Source organism: Halichoerus grypus, chromosome 2, assembly GCF_964656455.1.
Source record: "Halichoerus grypus chromosome 2, mHalGry1.hap1.1, whole genome shotgun sequence".
NCBI lineage: Eukaryota > Metazoa > Chordata > Mammalia > Carnivora > Phocidae > Halichoerus > Halichoerus grypus.
The window spans coordinates 103,474,470-103,495,842 of NC_135713.1; the positions used below are offsets into that span (position 1 = coordinate 103,474,470).

At 32.5% G+C, this 21,373-nt stretch overlaps 1 protein-coding gene across 1 annotated transcript in view; it reads left to right on the forward strand.

Annotated features, from left to right (window-relative positions):
- Positions 1-21,373, forward strand: part of ADAMTS6 (ADAM metallopeptidase with thrombospondin type 1 motif 6) — a 295,911-nt gene that overhangs the window by 172,741 nt on the left and 101,797 nt on the right. Inside the window, exons 10-11 of the mRNA XM_036117447.2 lie at positions 269-415; positions 8,524-8,665. Of these exons, the coding sequence (XP_035973340.2) occupies positions 269-415; positions 8,524-8,665 (289 nt within the window). The remainder of the gene's footprint in view (positions 1-268; positions 416-8,523; positions 8,666-21,373) is intronic.

The window sequence follows — 21,373 nt, forward strand, 5'->3', positions numbered from 1 at the left end:
CAAGGAAAGATTGTATCCTGTAAGGTAATATTTGAAAGTATATGATCAATTAAAGAGATTTAAAAATAAATTGTATCATAGAATTATTCTGTAGTCTCCTTAACTTTAATCCTGTATTTCCTTAGAGGATCTTGATAGAAGCTATATGTTGATAAGGCTAACAAATGATCAAATAAGGAAATAAAGGATATATTGGGGGTTCATTTGTTTTATTTATTTTTTTATTTCTTTCTTTTATGTTTCTTATGTTTCTTCCTTATTAAAACAGTTTTGGTATGAACCATGATGGAATTGGAAATTCTTGTGGGACGAAAGGTCATGAAGCAGCAAAACTTATGGCAGCTCACATTACTGCAAATACCAATCCTTTTTCCTGGTCTGCCTGCAGTCGAGACTATATCACCAGCTTTCTAGAGTAAGTAATCTCTGGAGAGTGATGATGAATTGCTCCAGAAGTAAGCCATTGGTAGAAGCCTAATATGTAGTGCTTCAAACTGCATAATGAGTAACTTTTATAGGGTGATATTTCAGGCTGTTCCCAAAATACTTTAATATATCATTGTGGCAAATTTTTTCCTTCATACTCAAGCAGAACTTGGTAGATTAAAGAATCTGGAGCAAGGCTATAAGTGGGGTTGATGATGTGAGTGTCAGAAATGTTCAATAAATGGGAAACAATGTCAGAAAGAATTTAGATTTACACAGCTTAATAGTGTGTAGGCCAAACTTAATTTCAGTGATTATATATTTCATTTTGTTGTTGAAAAAACTAAGTTTTTTTTAGGAATGCTGAAGTATTTAATAGTAACAAACAACAACAACAAAAAACCAAACACCCAGCAAATGAAAATGAGAAAATGAAAATTTGTCTTTGAAAATTTATTATGTGACTCATCTTTTCTGCAGTTTGAGAACTTCTTTGCTGATCTTTTAATATATATTCTAAGAGTCTGGTTACTTAAATGTGAAATAAATAAATTAGCTGAGGTGTAATTATGTTTATGAAAGCAGATATTCTTCCACATCTCACCTGCATAGGACTTTAGGATTGGACTTCAGAAACTTACAGACTTAGGTCTCACTTTCTAACTGTGTGACCATGGGCATGTTACTTGACCTTTCATAATCTTCAGTGACCTCACATGTTAAATACATACATCTTCAGGTTTTTGTATATATATAATTATGTACAATGTTATAATGTATATGAAACACAGTAGACATTCATTAAGTGATAGATATTATTTTAAATAATATCGAGGCTTTAAACCTTATTGCTCTATCATTACTTTCAGCTGTTTTGTGCCATTGTGTTTTTGGGGAGGAGAGAGTAAAATTTACTCTGTGAAAAAGTGAATCATAGAAAAAACACACGTGAACTACAGAAATTCTTTTTAAAAACTGTCTTTTTTCAAAGTTCACATTTATATGACAATGGTCTAAAACTTTCAAAATTCAGTTAGGTTATGTAAGGTAATATTATTTATTAATGTTTGGCTCATATCTGCTAATAGCTGAAACTTCTGAAAACTTAAAATTATGTATTTTTTTAAAACCCCAAACAAGAGATTTTAAATTACCTAGCACAACGGCTTCATCAATCAGAGATCAAAAGATAAATGTTTAAAATGGCCTTTTTTGAATTAATGTAATAATTAAATAGAAGGAATTGGAAATTCCTATCAGAAGGTAGTTCCTCAGAATAATTATGCCATAACCTAAAAAATTTTAATGTTAGTAATAGGTAATTATAACACTGTACTTACCTCATGCCAGAACTGGGTTGAAAGCTATAAAGATAGACGACAGAAAATTTGTTTGACATCTTTTGGTGGTTTTTAACACAAAGCCCTAGCATTATCATTTTCCAAGATGTTTTTAATGAGATCATATTACCTAAATTTTAAACATTGTTGAAGATCTGCTTTCTCCAGAAATCAAGCCAGATCTGGAATTTCTCCTTTGACTTGGCTCATGTTTTTATAATGGAATCTTAGTGTCTATCACCAGAAAGACTAACTGTATAATATGCTCAGTATGCCTGTGCATTTTTGAAGTCTTCTCTCCTCATGTTTTTTTTTTTTCCAAGTACCAATTTTCTTTCTCCCCTATCCATTTATTTTGCCCAGCCTATTTGCTAGGACCATCTTTGTATACTTAATACAAGGACCAGTTTTGAGGTCTTGCCAGACCCTGCCTTGATGAAACTGTATTAAGGCAGCTAAAATACTTGGAAAGGGAATCCCTAAATTACTAATTACTGTTAAGAAACCACCACAGATTTGGTGAGAGATGTAAAATTATTACTGGTTGCAATAAAGTGTTCCATTGAATTAATTAAAAGAATTAATCCAAAAAGCATTATTTAAGCCTTATTGCCTCTTTGCATTTTGTATGTAAGCATGATTAGTGTTGACAGGGTTCTAAAGGGTTTATTTATCCTATATTTTATAAAAATATTTCTGTTATAAAAAAAAAATTTCTGTTGTGCATCCTCATGGGAATGCTCACACAGTAAAAGCCATTAGTAAAAGATAGATATGAAAGACAATAGGTAGAGATTTGGGGAAAGTTGGCTTTTTTCCCCTTTTTAATAATAAACTAAACAACTCTGATTATAATCTGACCAAGCAATAAGGTTTTTTAAACACAGCACCCTTTAAAAAGGTCAGTTCACTGGAGCACAAAGACATAATAGTAACTTTCTTGATTTTCTTTGTTCCTTTTTATTAATACAGTTGGCTTAATTGCTTTAACAGCTATGTGTGATATTTTTAAAAATCCAGTGATATTTTGATCAGGGATTGAGGTTACATTTATGTTTTATAGTTGGCTCAAAAAGACTCATAACATTTTATTTTAGTTTCTCTTCTCAAGAAAAAGAAATCTTGAAAGATGAGTTGTTTAGGAACTATAGCCCAGCCAACAAAATGCATACCTTTCTTTACTTAGTGACTGTATAGGCCCAAGATGATGGTGGATTCTAACAATGAGCTTTCTATGATTTACAGAGATTCACTATTCACTATGTTCAACTGAAAACAATTCCATGGCCTTTAAATGCCAATAGAGTAAAGTCTCTCGTGTCTTTCTGAAACACTAGGTGCTATTGATCAATCAGGAGATGGTGTTTTACCAACTCCCAATATTTTTTTTCAGATTTCTTAAACTCGGTGATTCAATAAGTGGTTCATGAATCGCCCAGAAGCCGTCCTGATTAAATAATAAAGAACCCATTTCCGTTAAAATGGACGTGTTATGCCAGCTTCTGATGTTTTCGACGACGGCTTTGCAGGTAGTGTCCTTCCTATCTGCCTGCGGGACTTATTTACTTATTTATTTAGAAAACAGAGAAAGATGAACCTGGTATTATGGCTCACACTCATTGATGACTATGGGCTAATTTACCAGGCAGTGAAAGGCAGCCAGAAGTAGTTTAGGCCAGTTTTTCATACATTTTCCACCACTTAGCGGTAGTACAGAGTAATTTCATATAGTTTTCAAAAATTCCGGAGCCTCTATGAATCAACTCTTGCTCTATTTAAATTAAAGTCTGTTAAATTGTTTGAACTGTCAGAGATCCATAGCAAAATTTCCTACAGCTCCAAATTAAATACAGACTAGCCATTTTCACAGAAAGGATGGAAGCTGAATAAAAGAAAGGCAATATTATGGCAGAAGGTGAACTAGAAAGAAAGAGCTACAAGGAAAGTGTTATAAGATGAACAGGATAACTAAGACACTCACATTTCCTCTATAGCAATTAACTTTGAAGGTCAAATTTAAATGGAAATCAATTCCATAGATGGGCCCTCTTTTTATATGGAGCCCAAGAAACAGCAAAACAGGTTTCTCCTCCTTCCATTTATCAGGCATGTTTTGGGGACTTTGCCCTAACTCATAAAAATCTTTGATAAGTCATAATTACATATGGAGAAGAGAGCATAGGGGAGTAAATCATTAGCAGTACAGTGTTTGTTGGAAGCCTCAAATTCAGTTCTCTTCAAGCATCCCAGTCATACAGAGGGCAAGAGAGAAAGGTCTGACTTAGAGGAACTCATTTTAGAAGGTAGTTATTGTTTGTTTTGTGAAGACTGATAAAGCAGTTTACAATAACCTAGTAGGTAAGACACTTGACTTGCCATAGATAATACAGTCTAATTCATTTTTGTTTAATTTAGGTGTATGAGCACAGTTTTGTGGTAGAAAATAGGAGTCGGCATTAAATATTAACTTTTTGTTGTTGTTGTTAAAAGACTGTTAAGATATGTATAGGGCTATACAGAAAGATTTATTTTTTAGATTGACCCACTGTGTTGTAGGCTGAAGGTCTATACTTTATAGTATAATTGTTTAAGTAAAAAATCTAAAACTGCAATTAGGAAAATGTGCTCATGTGTCCTGGAAACAAAGCCAAGGGTGCATATTTTACATAGGGATCTGTAAATTTTAGCTGAAGATTCAACTCTGGCTCATGTTCCCATTTTAAGGCTAATTTTCAAACTATGTAAATAAGACTTCTCTAAATTAGAGGTAGAATACATGAAATATGATTTTGCTATCATGCTGCAAAGATTTCTGGAAATGTAAATATACTTTGATTTACTAAGAATTTCATAATCTAGGAAAAAGCATGTTCTCAAGCTAATACACATTTTTTCTGTCTTAGATGCATAAGCAAAAGTAGAGTCTATTATCATCTTTATTGCTGTAGATTGGGCTTTTAGTAGTGAAATGTATGCTGCTACGGAAATAGAGTTCTACTTTTTATGTATATAGTTTTGCTCGGGACAAGTATATCACTACTTAATAACAATAAGTTATAATAGTATCTCATAGATGGAAACCAACAGTGCTCTTAATTTAATTTATTAGAGTGAGGTTTCTGTTTTCTGAGTGGAAAAATTTGCATATGACCAAAGCACAGACCATCTATGCTTAAAAGTGCCATTTGATGAGAAAAATCAAAAAGATTTATATATAACACCACTACTATTACTATTTTGATAAGAGTAGCATAAATAACACTAGACTCAGCATCAGAAGAATTGTATGGTTATATTAATTAGCTAGAACCCTAGATTTAATAACAATTACTCATTATCTCCCTTTTGTTAAATAGATGCAATTACAAAATATAAGAAAATAACTCATCTAATAATGTTGAGAAAGGAAAAATATTTGTACCAGGAGACCTGTACAAAAATGTTCATATTAGCATACTTTGCAATTTCCAGAAATTAAGGATAATGCAAATGTTTGTTAATAGAAGAATGGATAAATAATTGTGCCGTCTTATATGGAATATTAACGATATTAATGAACAGACTACAGCTATACATATCAGCATGGATGTTTCTCACATTCATAATATTGAACCAAAGAATAAAGTCACAAAAGAAAACCTACACTATTACTCCTTTTATGTAGTCCAAAAATAGGCAGATTAATAATTGAGAGATGAATAATTACTAAAAAAAAGCATGGAAATAATTATATTAAAAGTCATAATATTAGTTACTTCTTCTGGAGAAAGTGAAGGGTATGATTAGGGTTGAGCTCTTGGGAATTTTCTAAGAGAAAAAAAACACTTCTAGGGTTAAATATACATCTCTCAGATCCATGTCCCCTACCTTCTACACTTATATCTGTGGTATTTCATAATGGCAGTTGATGACTCAGAGGCATGGAAATATCCAGAATTATTATTTTCTAAGAGTTAATTAAAATAATTATGATCTAGAGATTTAACGTACTTGAAAGTATCAGGAAATTTTAGTAACATTATGCAAAAAATATTTGTGTCACTTAACTTCCAGTTAAGAATTAAAATATGAAAACTGCCACACCCTCCAAATAGTTTAATCCAGGTTTTACTATACATATCAAATGTGATTAGTAGAAGAAAAATATATAGTACATTTTCTACCCAAAATGTAGAAACAATTTAAATCATATCCCTACCCTTGTTTCCCCAGAGCCGATAATAGGTAAGACATCTGACATGTAAGCATTAGTGGTTTGTACAATACTATAGCCAAACCCATTTCAAAAGGCCTTTTGTTGATGCCATATTCCTAAATACACGTCCATTTTAATAAAGTTCTATTTTTTTGTTTATATTTTATTTCATACAGTGTTTTATTCTTCTGTGAAAATATACAGAAAAGGAGAATAAGGCTTATCTAGATATTTAATTCGACAACATTAATACAAAGCAGTAAATACTTAGAAAAAATTGAAACAAAAATCCACTTTTGGAATAAATCTTATCAGAAGACTTTATCCACAGGCGGCCACAGTACATGCCTTCTTTATTGTCTAGAGGCCCTTCCAATGGTTGTTGGATTGGGTATTTTTTAAAGAACATGAACCATGATTAGAACATCATCAATACCTGGGAACAAGAACTTTAGATGAAGCAATTATTCTTTCTTCCTTCTGGATTAAGCCAAATTTCAGTTTGCTATCAGAAAATAATTTTTCCCCAGGGTATCTATTCTTAACCTCTTTTGGGGGGGGGTCCATATAGTACTTCCTCTAGGTTTTTGGTTAATTTTCTATATCAGCAAGTAATTATGTATAATAATTTTTAATAGATTTTTGAGTTAACACTACTTAGGTGACTATATCGGATACTTGCTTTGTTATGCTATCGGCAAATATTTTTGCCTATGGGACCCTGTACTTAAATTTTTCCCATTGATTTATAGTAGTACTTAACTTGATTTTTTTTAACATATTTCAATCCTTTCATAAAGACTTCCATAATTCTGTTGTAGATGGAGATGAAACTGATATTTTGGAAGAAAAATTATGGGATTAAACTGCTAATTGATTTATTTCATGAATATTACATTTTATCAAAATTGTCTTCTTTCTGTATGCTTTTCACATTTGACCTCTATCATTAATCTTAATATAAAATTTTGAATTTACTGGTAGAATTGCATTTGCCTAAAATTTGCATATCTATGTAGATTAAAGATATTTTATGTAATAAAATAAAAAGAGCTTGCTATTTTAAAAGTTCATCTGGAAAGAGTTTCTCTTACTGAGGTGCCTGTCAATTTTTAAAAGTAAATAAATAGGAAGTAAAAAGCGTTCTGTCATGAAAACTGGATAGCTGGGTAAAAAAAGGTGTTTTCTCTTAAATACCTTCAACAGTGACAAGCTAAATGATTATAATAGCCAATAATAAACTCATCTATATTAGTAACACATTTATTATTCCATCTAAATATTTTTATTGTTGAAAAACCAATCAAGAGGGGCGTAAATGAAAGGGTGTAAAGAAGACAGTGTTCTGCCCCATGAGTTTTTTGATGTATCACCTTATGAGTAGTATGGTTCAATTTTTAAAAGTGTATTAATTTGCTGCTGTGCAAATACACATTTTTATATAGCAAATTAACTTTTACATTTTAAGAAGTATGACAAAATAATAAGTGAATATGAAACTCATTATTATGCATGGCTCTTTCTTACTTATCTATAAATGAAAATTTGTACTGTCCTAAATAATAGTTGAGGAACTTCTACTTGTGAAATTATTTTCCTTTGGCAAAGTGGATGGAAAAGATTTGGAAAAAAAAACACAAGTGCTGGCACAATTGACAGGAATGTTGGAAAAAATTTTTAAATGTTGGCATAGGAATTCTTTAAAAATTCTAAGTTACTCACATGTGAAATGAAAGTAAAAAAGCATCTGTCCTATTTTATGCACACTGACTAAAAAAATGAACAATTATATTTAGCAAAGTATAAAGCTCTTTAAACTAAGGTATTCTGTCTGGCTTTTGGCGATCTTTATGTTATTTGTTCCACTGAATTAAAATATTATGTTTGAGTGCAAGCATACTTTGAAAAGCAGAAATTGCAGAGAGGAGAACATTCTCTTTTCCAACTCTGATGACCCTAGATGAAATATGAAATTTTTGAGAGACTAAACACTTCTAATATACTTGAGAGAACTTTGGATCTTGGCCTCATCTGTCATTCTGCCCATTTATTAGTGAAATATTTCAAGAACCTTTGGACATGTCTTACTACAGCATCTATTGTTCTGCCCAAGTTAGAGGAGTATATAGATTAGGTCTTTTAGGAATTACAACCATGGTGGTGGTTGTTTTTTTTTTAATTTTCCACATTTTATGTTTTTAATTCTACTACCAGATGTGGTTATATTTTCATGGAAAACAAACAAGAAGCTTAGAGTAATATGAAATTCTGTTTTGATTCCTTCAGAAATTAGTTTAAAACAGTGTTTTAAGGCCAACATGACATTTTCAGATTGTTGTCTGAGATGCTTTTATTGTGTCTTGGTGCTGGAAAAAACAATTGGAGCTCTTATTCACATTTCAGTAAAGTTATTCTGTTTTGCTATATGACTATTTATTGGTAGAGTATATTGCTTTTCATGCATTAAGTTATTAAAACAAAGAGTTCAACACATGGTTTCATAATTGTGATGGAAATAGTCCATAGTGTACCTAATTTCCTTTGATCCTTTATGTTGAACAGTTCAGGCCGTGGTACTTGCCTTGATAATGAGCCTCCCAAGCGTGACTTTCTTTATCCAGCTGTGGCCCCAGGTCAGGTGTATGATGCTGACGAGCAATGCCGTTTCCAATATGGAGCAACATCCCGCCAATGTAAATATGGGGTAAGAAGTCTTAATCCTTATGTTTAGTCATTTATATGTGTTCTTTCATGACACAAATATTAAGTTAGATTTTTATTGAGTGCAGTTTACCTTTGATAACATCATTAATTTAAATATGGCCTTTGGCACACTGCTTTTTATCTGATACCATTTGTCTAATATCTATTTCTAAATACTTGAGTAATCTCAAATTTCAAATGTCTTGTGAGGAATACAAGTAGAATTTTAATAATTTCTAATTTATTTCTTTTTTAAGTCCTGAGTTTATAATGCCAACTTTAGTTTGTCTTTTGAAATGTTATGCTCTTAAAACTACCCTGTCCCAGCCTTTTCTGGTACTCTAATAATTGGGTTTAAGGGCATTTTCACATTGGCTCGGAGCCTTTATTTTAATTTATACTTTTTAGTACTGAGTCATTTCAAGTTGCTTCATTCACTGCCCACATTCTAACACAACAACTGAGTGGGGACAAGATGACATTAACCCAAATAGAAAAACAAGGAAAATTCCTGTGGAAAAAAATGTAGGTTTCATAATTGACTCTTCATGTCTGCCTAAAAAAGTGGGCCGTGGATGAAGCAACTTGAAATGACTCAGTACTAGAAAGTATAAATTAAAATCAAATAAATAATATTATATATATATAAATAATTTAAAGTTTCATTGAGAAAGATATCAATGTTTAGTATAGAGACATGTTCATAGTGGGTACACAGTGTAAACATGCTGAATGAAAATAGGATTTTTAAATGACAAGTTGTAAGAAAAATTCAGGTTTAAAACATAAATTTAAAGGCTTGGTTTCTGTTTTTATGCAAATAGTGTTTAAAATCCCTTTTTAAAACTAATAAGAAAAAAAAGGAATTCAGTCTTAAGATAGATAATACTAAACAGTATATACATGGTACTGTACCAATTATTCCCCTTGGTACAGTACAAAGGAAAGTGATTTTTTAAAGTATCCTTGGGTGACAAATATATTATTATGCATGGTAGGCTTTGGCAGCACATTTTGTGCAACAGATTTAAAGATTGTGTGCAACTATCTAAGTATCTAAAGCCTCAAGTAAAACTTTGGTCTTTCTTGTCTCTCAGACAGAGTCTTCTGTTATTATTTCTACATGATTTTAGTTTCTTTTTTTCTTGGGTTGCTTTTTCCTACAGAAAATGTTGATCAAATTTCAATCATGGTCTTTTTATATACTTGTAGCTTAGTAGGTTGAAATTCAAGATCAAATGATATTGCAGATTTTCTGTTATTCTTATCTATGATCTCATTTCTTTATTAGGAAGTGAAATGGTTAATCTACATTTTAGTTTTTTTATTGGAAATTGAGTTTTAATTCATCTATGTATTTTCATATTAGATAATGTATATTATCAGTTTTGCAGGATCTACGGATGCATCTTTTCTTTCTTCAATAATTAATAAAAATTTTCACCTGATTATCCTATCTCTCTACCTGTATATCTCATTTATTTCAGACTAGTTGATCTGAAGTAAAGTAAGATACATAGTAATTGCAAAATTGTGTATTTTCAGTTTATGTTCCTTATATTTAGCTTTTTTTAAGGAAGTTTTTTTTAACTTATTTGAGAGAGAGAGAGACAGAGAGAACACAAGCAGGGGGAGGGACAGAGGAAGAAGCAGACGCCCCGCTGAGCAGGGAGCCCGATGTGGGGCTCAATCCCAGGACCCTGAGATCATGACCTGAGCCGTAGTCAGATGCTTAGCTGACTGAGGCACCCAGGTGCCCTCTTATGTCTAGCTTTTAGATTCTATTTCTTTATGTGTTGTGTTTATAAAAGCTTTTGTAATAGATATAAAATAAAATTTGGAAAACTTGGGGAGAGACATTAGCATCTTACAATCCTATACAATTTCACATATTTTATCATTAATCTTTTCACTTTGATTTGCAGCAAAATAGTTTTCTTAGACTCATGTACTATATGAAAATGCTTATGCTACCTTTTTATAAAGTGCTATACATTACTATCAAAGTTTCTTGAGTCAAAATAGATTCTTTTTTTTTCCCCGTAATAGATTCTTTACAGTCACTCCCACCTCTTAAGCTTGTGCCTGAAAAATTGGTTTTACACAATTGATAGCACCCAAAGACACATCATGTTTTATCTGGTGAATTGCTAAGGTTTTAAATGATTCTAAATACTACTTTAGAAAACAGTAGTGGCTTTGAAAGTGGAGTCCGTTCAGGTAAACAGGTCATACTTCAGATAGTAGCTGAAGGGAAAGCAGACCAGCCATGATTATAGCTAGCTGTCAAAGTGTAGCATCTTGAGATGAACACTGAACACAAGCACTGGAGGCTTAGAAGAGCACGGTAGCCTTTTAGTGAGGGGATACTTCTGGTGTTGGAACATCAGGAAGTGATCCCTCTTTCAACGAGCACATCTCTAATAATGCCAGGGAAGATTTTAAGCAACTACAAGATGATACATTACTGCAGGAGTGATCAACTTGCCATCTCTTCCACTTTGGTTATCGTGTGGTCATTGTTGGGGTTTCCAGTGATTATATCTGCAGTTATAAAAAATCTTGCTGGAATTCTTTGTGAGTAGGCTCATCAATATACATGTCAGTTATATTGGGGAATTTACATGAAAATTTTTAATTTTCTTGTCTCTCAGGCAGAGTCTTCTGTTATTTCAGGAAGCATTTTCTACTGTTATCTTTGTATATCATCCATTTATGTTTTCCAGGTATTCCTAAATTCCAATAGAAGTAGTGAGGAGATGGTAATGGTTATAAATACAAAGAACAAAACAGTATACAGAGTAAGATAGTTGTATAATATAGTAATTTATAAATGATGTATGGTTTGTGGTATTTATGTTGTGCCTTTTTCTGAGATACTTCAGACTAACTTCGATAAAAATTGTAATTACCTATTAATATTTTATAGATGGTGAAACTAAAATACAGAATGTGATTTACCTACCCCAAGGTGAAAATGAAAATTTAAAAAGGTCTAATTTACTTCCATTTTCTATTAAGTGTAGTAAATATCTTAATAAAATAAACAGATATATTTTATTTCAGGAGATACATTTTATCACTGTTAATCAAATGATGTCTGTTTCTAAATATCTTCTTTTTTTATCAGATTTTTTTTTATTATGTTATGTTAATCACCATCTAAATATCTTCTTAAAAAACAACAACAACAAAAAATTTCTCTGGCTTATCCCAGTCTTTTTTGGGAGAGAGGTGGTCTGGAGAGCTTCCCTAAACTTATTTTCAGAGTTTTAAATTCTCAAGTGTGTGAGACCCTCAGTGTTGGATTTGAGTTATATATATATTTTTCCCTATGTAAATAGTTAGGACCTCTTCAAGGCAAAGTACAAGCACAGATGAGCAACATACAAAACAAGATCCTACTAGATCATCTAAAAAATCTGCTAGCTGTATCATCAAGTTCTAAGGGTGCCTTTGATGTGTTCTAGATGAAACTGCATTGCAAATAAAAATGTCCAAAAAAATTTTTTTTTCCTATTTAGAGGAAAACTGCTCTCTATAAAGTTCTGTAGAATCTATTGTCTCACTCCTCTTCCACTTCCATTTGTCTCCTCTTTCTTTAGCAGAAAAGAATCATTAAAAGTGGATTAACAAAAACATTTTACAGTAATAATAATAAGTTTAAACTTAGGAAGAAACTCACTAATGAACCTATGTATTGTAGGGGATATGGGTGATCTTTTGCCTGCTCTCTAAAAAGCACAGATTAATTCAGGACTCAGTCTCAAACATAACTCTACATTTCTTTATCCTATCGCTATAAATCATATCCTAAACATTGTTTTCATATATACTTACTGTTTCACTGTAGGTCAACAGTATCCACTACATAATTTACTGATAATTATCAATTGGTGATTGCTACCATGACACTTTTTAACAGAAATGGAAGGGAAAAAAAAACAACCCTAAAATTCACATGGAACTATTAAAGACCCTGAATAGCCAAAGTAATTTTGAGCAAGAAGACCAAAGCTGGCAGCATCATACTTCCTGATTTCAAAAGCTGATTACACAGCTGCAGTAATCAAAATAGTATGGTACTGGCATAAAAACAAGCATATAGACCAATGGAACAGAAGAGAGACTAGAAATAAAGCCATGCATATATTATCAGTGGATCTTTGACCAGGGTGCCAACAATACACAATGGGGAAAGGATAGTCTCTTCAGTAAATGGTATTGGAAAATTGGACAGCCACAGGCAGAAGAATGAAGCTGGATCCTTACCGTGTACCATACACAAAAATTAATTCAAAATGGATTAAAGACTTAAATATAAGACTCAAAACTATGAAACTCCTGGAAAAAAAACATAGGGAAAAACCTTCTTGGTTTTGGCAGTGATTTCTTAGATGTGACACCAAAAGTATAGGCAACAAAAGCAAAAATAGACAATTGGGACTACATCAAACTAAAAAGCTTCTGTACAACAAAGGAGACAGTCAACAAAATGAAAAGGCAACTTATGGAATGGAAGAAAATATTTGCAAATCAGTTATCTTATAAAGGATTTATGTCCAAAATATATAAGGAAGTCGTACAACTCAATAGCAAACAAACAAACAAAACAAAACAAAACAAAAAACAAAAAACCCCAAATAACCCGATTAAAAAATGGGCAAAGAACTGAATAGGCATTTCTTAAAAGAAGACATACAAATGGCCAATAGGAATGTTAAAAGGTGCTCAACATCACTAATCATCAGGAAAATGCAAATTGTGACCACGATGAGCTATTACCTCACACCTCTTAGGATGGTTATAATATAAATAAATAAAAACAAATACAAAAGAAAACAAAGGTTGACAAGAATGTGGAGAAAAGGGAACACTTGTGCACTCATGGTGGAAATGTAAAGTTGCGCAGCCACTATGGAAAACAGTATGGAGATTTCTCAAAAAATAAAAAAATAGAAATACCATATGATCCAGTAGTCCCACTTCTGGGTGTATACCCAAAAGAATTAAAATCAGCATCTCGAAGAGATGTGTATATTCTCAAATGTATTGCGACGTTATTCAAAATAGCTCAGACATGGAAGCAAGCTGTCCACTGACAAACAAATGTAAGAAAATGTAAGAACTTACAATGGAATACTATCCAGGCCTACAAAGATGGAGATTCTGACATTTGTGACAACATGGATGAATCTGCTAAGTGAAATAAGGCAAACAAGGAAGTACAAATACTACATGATACCACTTATATGCGGAATCTGAAATAGTCAAACTTATAGAAGCAGAGAGGAAAATGGTGGTTACCAGGGGGAACCTGGGGAAAATTGAAAATGAGGAGGTAGTTGTTGAAGGATGCAAAGTTCATTTATGTAAGATGAATAAGTCCTAGATATCTACGTGTACAGCATCGTACCTATAGTAAACAATACTCAATTGTGTACTTAAAAATTTGCAAAGAGGGTAGGACTTATGTTAAGTGTTCTTATCACACACACACACACACAATAATAATAATAATACATAGGATGGGAAGAAGCGGTGATGAATATGTTTAGGGCATAGTATGGTGATGATTTCATAGATGTATACATATCTGCAAATTCATCAAGTTGTATGCATTAACTGTGTAGAGCTTTTTGCGTGTCAGTTATACCTTAATAAAGTGGTTTGAGAGAGAGAGAGGTGATTGGTCATGAAAAAGTAGATTTAAGGCCCAGGATAATATAAGAAAAATTTTATAGCTACCATAGCTTTGTTTAATTTATGGGAAATTTTTATCACATATGAAGCTTGTCACTGTTCACATAGACTTACAAATTAGCACATAAATGCATAATAGTATGTTGTACAATGTTATTACTTACTTTAATGTAGAACTGAACAATGCTTTATCAATGGGTCATGTATTCTGAATCCCAGATGGAAACACATGATCTAATACATGGTTTTACAATGAAACAGAATATTTTAAATAAAATTCTGCTCACCATTAACTATTACCTATGACCTCGAATTGACTGATAGATTTTACTCAGACACTGTTTCCAATGAACAGCAGCCAACTCATTCTTGTGAACTTCGGACGGCAAAAGGTATGACAGGCATGCAAAGTGTTTTTTCTTTACCTGGCACCTGGCAGACATTCAGTAAACATTTCCCTTTCTTCTGTGAATATCTGTGTCATTCATTATACCAGTCCTCTATAGTTGATACGCTGGCAGTGCTGTAGGGGATCTAAGTCATCTGTAATTGAGGAGCATATGAAGATATTCCAAGGCTCCCATTTTGACTCATTCACATCCTTCAGTTTCAGCTCAGTATTCTTTTCAGACAGGCCTGTCTGGTGCATCTATAGATAAAGACTTCTCCTAGTTTTTCTCTTTCACATTATGCTTTTTATTTCCTTCACAGCAGTCATTTCAAGGCATAATCATTCTGCTTATTTGCTTACTCGTTAATTATTTAAATGTGATATTCTAGGTAAAGCTTTCCCTAACAATTTTATGTAAAATGGTGTGTGCACACATGCACATATGCATGCACACACACACTCCCTGTCATTTTCCTTCCTTAATTTTTCTCCTTAACATTTATTACTTTTAAACATACTATATATTTTGCTAATTCATCTTGTTTTCGTCTGCTTTTCCTACTAGAATAGATTTTTCCGTGGCACAGAGATTTTGCCTATTTCATTCCCTGTTCTTTCCGTAACACATAGAACAGAGCCTGGCTCATGGTAGGTGCTCAATAAATATTTGTTGGAAGAATGAACTGATAATTATAACAGAGCATAAGTTCCATGAGAGTAGGAATCCCACCTGCCTTGTTCATGGCTGTTTACATAGTGAGTGGCATGATGCTTACCTTATAGTATGAGCTCAAAAAATATTTGTTGAATAAATGAGTGAGAAGAATTATATGGTGAAGAGATAGTGGGAGACCTTTGTGACTTTTTTGTATATTGGAAGAGCTGACAGAAGGCTAGCGTTGCTGTAGCTCTCAAAGCAAGTACTATATAAATGAGATAGAAAAAGAGGTTAGGAGCCAAATCTGTGTGCACCTAATAGGCTGTGTTAAGAATTCTAGGTTTTTATCTTAAGAGCAATGGGTAACTATTGAAGGTGTTTTAATGAATGAGACCAAGAGGGGTATTGGTGTGCAGAAAATCACAGAATTTCAACAGCATATTGTGTCTTAGGAAACCAATGTAATTCTGTAATCCGGGGAAACCATATTGGAAAATTGAAGACTTAATACAAAGTGATCTGTCTTCCTCCCTCTCCTTTTCTCTTCTCCTCCAAACACATTCTACACAGAGTCCTAAAGCAGCTCTGCCACAGTTGATACTCCCTTGTAGCAATGCCCTTGCTTTTCTATGTAAATGTAAATTTATTCTTTTCATGCTGGAAGGTACTGCACCATCACTCTGAGATAAAATGAATGAAAGTGTTTATGTATGGAAATTCCATAATTTTGACATAAACGTTGCAGAATCATGGTATTGTGGTGGAAACAGAACATACAAAAAGAAAATATGACATAACTTTGGGAATTTTAAGCCTTCTCATTAATTTTGAATTTTTCCAGGGGAAATGTGTTTGTGTCACACACTGTATTTTACTTACAGATCATCAGTTAAGGATTAATGAGAGAATAATCTATAAGTGGCTAAGTATGCCGTATTTGTTCCATACTTTATGTGATGACAGATTTTTAGGATCTAATATTAGAAATGGAAGATCACAACGAATATATAGGTTTATATATAAAACTGGATTTATTAAATTATAGTAACAAAGTACAGTTGATATTTAGTCAACTCTACTGAAATGTGCACATTTTCTCACCTAAGGAAATCTACCCAGTAGGCCAATTTGTTATCAAAAGGTTGTTTGGTAAGCATAGAATTAAGATATAGGATGGTATAAATTATTTTTATTAACATGTTAATAACTATAATAAGAATACCATCAAGCTATATCTGCCTGAATTATAACTATTTGTAGGCAGAGTAATCTGCTGGAGATAAGATAGTTGAGTTGTCTAATCAGTGTATCCTCCCTCTGGAGAGTACTTAATAAAGCCTGACATATTTTGTCTCTCAGACTCAAGTTTTTAATGTTTTCATGCTTACTCCCTTTTGTTTATTATTTTATCACCACCAATTAGTTAAGATTCAAGTCATTATTGCTTTCTACTTGAGAATCATTCTAATAAAAAGACCTTATTAGTCTTTTTAGGGAATTTTTGGCTACCTACCCAATTTTTTTTTTTAAGAGATGCAGATAACTTGGGAGAGGATGATAGTGAAATATTTAGAAGTACATATAAGGGAAGTTTAAAGAAATAGAGTTTGAGTAGCCTATAAAAAAGAAGGCTAAATGTTGGCCTTAAAACCATCTTCAGGCTTTGGAACATTTATAATAGTTTGATTGCTGGTAACAAATTGTTCTCCTTCTCTACCAAGAGCATAAAAGAAAACAGTTGTCTTAATTTTTACAGCTGGAAGGTTGTAGATTAGGTAGTAGGAAGAATTCAAGTTATTATATATTGGAATGTTGTACTGAGGAAGATTGTAGAACCACTTTCCTTGCAGATTTTAAGGTGGTATAAATATTCTACAGTGTGGTTTGATATGGAAATAATATTCATGGAATTATTTTAGCACTTCAATATTCTTTCAGAGTCCAACCATATATACTTATTAGGCATATACTTAACAAGAAGTTGATTTGCTTTTATTTTTCTTAAATTTCAACCCCAAATTTTAGGTCCAAAATTACTTGTATTCTTAAAGATCACTTGTTTTTACTTTGGGTTTGCTTCTTAGAGGTATTTTTCAAAACCATTTAATCATTTTTTTAACCTCTTCAAATTGATAATTATGTAACTTGCATTCCTAGATTTGTTCTTTGTTATACATATATGTGTACACATGTATATGTATGTATATATATTTGTATGCATATATATATAACAAAAATACATGTCTTTCTAAGATCTCTTGTATTTAAATTACCCACATAATATATTGGATTAACTTATTTAAAGCTGAAATAAGGGTACATTATTCTGTTTCTTCAGATGGCTACTAAACACCTGGAGCCAGGCCACAGGGTCACCATATGTTGGTTTTCAGTTTTCCTTTATGTGATACCGTGATAAGTAACCTTTCTAATCACTGATGCTCCTTTCTGACCTCTTCAGGCTCTGCTCTCCCCCTTGGCTGTCAGGATCCTTTATTGCAAACAGCTGTTGAGAGATGTTACTGATAGGTTAATGAGGACAAAGAAAATGTTTCATATTCAGAACCGAAGACCCAAGATGGCATAGGGTTTAGGGTTTCCCACGGGCAGAAAATGTGTGTATGTTTCTTCTATGATCCTTACATTTGTTTAAAAAAAATGAAAAAAACAAAAACCACCTAGCATTAAAGAGCCTGTTTTCTCTTTGTATACTGTTTTCCTTCTTTAATGATATAATAATTATAAAATAGTTTGCTAGTTTTAGGATATCTCTTTCCTGCTTGTGTAAACTGCTAATTTTAATTTTCCCAGTTAAATCAAAGGGCTCTTCTTCCCATTTTTTAGTATCTTTTAAGAGCTATAGTTATGAAAACATATAGTTATAAAAACATTAGAAAAGATAATTACAATTTCTTTTATTATTTTGAAAGACTTTTTGAGTGTAAAATAATCAATTATTCTATTCTGATAAACAAAGACCTAGTTCAGTTTTTTACAAACTTGTTTTCTCAATATCAGATACTTTATTTTACTTTAGATAATTACTTTAAAACTACAGCCCTTATATGTATTTTTATTATTACTTATATTTGCTATTTTTTATTGTTAATGTTTGCAAACAGTGTCATTCATTTGGAAAACCAAATAGACTAGAAGTCTGGGAGTTGATATTAAAATTTTAAATAAGTAAGAATATTTTAAATGTCTTGTCTCTTGGAAGACCATGGAATACTTTTGAGGAGTATGTTAACAGTATCTTTTAAAAATCCAAATACAAGGTATTATTACATTCAGAAGTTCCAATAATAATAATATATAAGTTGATGTCTAAGTTCATATAATGAGTGTATATGTTATGAATTAGTACATAATAGTCTTAATTTGGAGATATCTTCCTTTAAAATACAGGTAAAGGATAAGAAGGTATTATGAAGATTGAGTGAGATTTTTATATTACATTAGAATACAAGTAAACGTTTTCTTATTGGCTAGTGACTTTATTCAGTTGTGGAGCACTTAAATGGGAAAGTAGTTTAGTTGTGTGGAGATATTTTGGGCATTAATATCAGGTAGAGCTGATTCAAATCCAGGTTTAGTTAAGATTGAAGCAAATTGCTAAATCTTTCTGAACATAATGTTTCTCACACTTTCTGAGAAGATTTTAGTGATGATTAAGTGAGATACAAATATGAATATGCCTTGCATAGTAGTTGACTGTATACCCTGAAAAAGTGTTAGTGTTAGTTCCCTTTTTTTTTCCTGCCTACAACATTGCTACTAAGAAGTTGTGAAGTGTATGCTTTAGTATCTTCAGTAATAGGAGATTCAGTTTTATTTCATCATTGTTCGGTTTGGACTTTTGGAAGACTTCTCTATACATTGAACTCAAATCTGCTCCCCCGGCTTTTATCCATTTATTCAACTGACTTCTCTTCTAAGTTGGCATGCATATTTTGTCTCCAATCTTTTATATAACTTGCTTTTTAATGTCTAGGAGAAGAGTTTCAGTTTCAAAAACATGACAAACAGTAAATACAATCACTTTTCCAGGTATAAAAGCAGAAAATGCCAGAGCAATAAAATGAATAAAACATAATTAAATATCATTTATTTAGCTACAACATGTTTTTCTGTGATGAAAAGACACATGGGTATAGTAACAGACTGTGGAATGATGCCAGTATTATGATAAGTCTTGTTTGTTCATATATGATTGTTTCCTAGTGCCTTAATGATGTGAAGTTCAGGTGAGCTTTCTCACAAAGAAAAAATCTATAGTATTGTATAAAGTCTCATAGAAAAAAACCTGCAAGTCCAAAGAATGGTCTTTATTGGACATAGTAGATCACTTAGTGCTCCATTCCCAAAGCTTTAAACAATCTATTACAATCATGAGGGTAAATGAAGAATCTATAATTATACATCCTTTGTGTTATTTTTTAAAAATTGACTGATAAAGATGATATACCTTGAATCCAATTCTTAATTTTTATGAAAATAGTGTCTGTTGAAGGCAGATATCCTCAAAGACCTACATCTCTAAGGAGAAAGCATCACAAGCCACGGAGTAAGGCTACAAAAGATCAACTGATTAGGGGTGCTGGGATCAAACACAGAGATTTAACAGTGCAAAGTTTTCTGGCTATGAAATTACCTAGGTTTTCAGTGGTCTGCTCTAACCTTATTTTTCCCATAAATCCTGTTTTCTTCATAAGTGGTTTTACAGAATGCAGGGGTTCTCACAGAATGCATTTATTACATTTCAGCAGAAAGCTTGTGTATATCAGAACAAAAAAAAGGAAGCTAGGGATATGCCAGAAATGAAGAGTTTTAGTTCAAATGGCAAGCTGGTGAGCTGAAGTTTTTTCATGTTAGGATAGGAGACATCACCTTGGGTATGAGGTAAGGGTCGTTTCTACTATGAAGAAATATCTAAGTGGAAATGACAAGTAAGTGTCTGCCCTTTGCTTTGGGTGGGGAAAAATAGCTCACATGAGAAATTGAAGCTCCAGGCTTGTGCCTTACATAAAAACAGAGTATGACTTTGTACAGTCTCCATACATGGTGCTGACCAAATAGATCCTCATGAAAACTAGTGAAACAAAAACCAAGTGAAACCTTGGGTTGTATGATAGAAACAAATGCACAAAGCTACGCTTCTGCAACTCAGGCAGCACAGGATACTCTATGAAAAAACAGGATTCCCTGAAGGTAAGCTTGAAGAGAAAATAACAAACAACGTGAGGAAACAGTCCACCATGATGTGAACAAGCAGAAAGATTAGCACCCCAATTGAAAAATATACGGTAAATGTGAAAAGAATTTAAGAGACATGGTGGTTAGAGTGACAATATCTAATATAAGTTGATTAGAAGTTCTGGAAGAATGGGGAAGTCGTATATTACAAATCTAATTCTATAACTATATATATATTATATAAATTATATAACTAATAATTTTTCAGAATCAAAGAGAGATATAAATTCAAAGCATGAGCCCCAAGTAGATAAATAAAAGAACACCTAGATACAGTGGTGAAACTGCACTATAGCCAAGACAAACTCTTGAAAGCAACTAGACTTTATCACAAAGAAACAGTGATTAGACTGACAAATGATTTTTCATCAGCCTCCATATATGGAGTCCAGATGACAATGAACTTAATACCTTCAAATGCTGAGATAAGATAAATGTTAGCCTAGAATTCTATATTCAATTAAAATATCATTTTAAACATGAGGGTAAAAGATATATTTTTAAACAATGAAGAACAAGAGTCCCTTGGCGCCTGGGTGGCTCATTCAGTTAAACATCCAACTCTTGATTTCAGCTCAGGCCATTATCTCAGGATGGTAAGATCGAGCCCCATGTCAGGCTCTGTGCTCAACAGGGAGTCTGCTTGAGATTCTGTGTCTCCCTCTCCCTCTGCCCCTTCCCCTGCCTCCATCTCTCTAAAA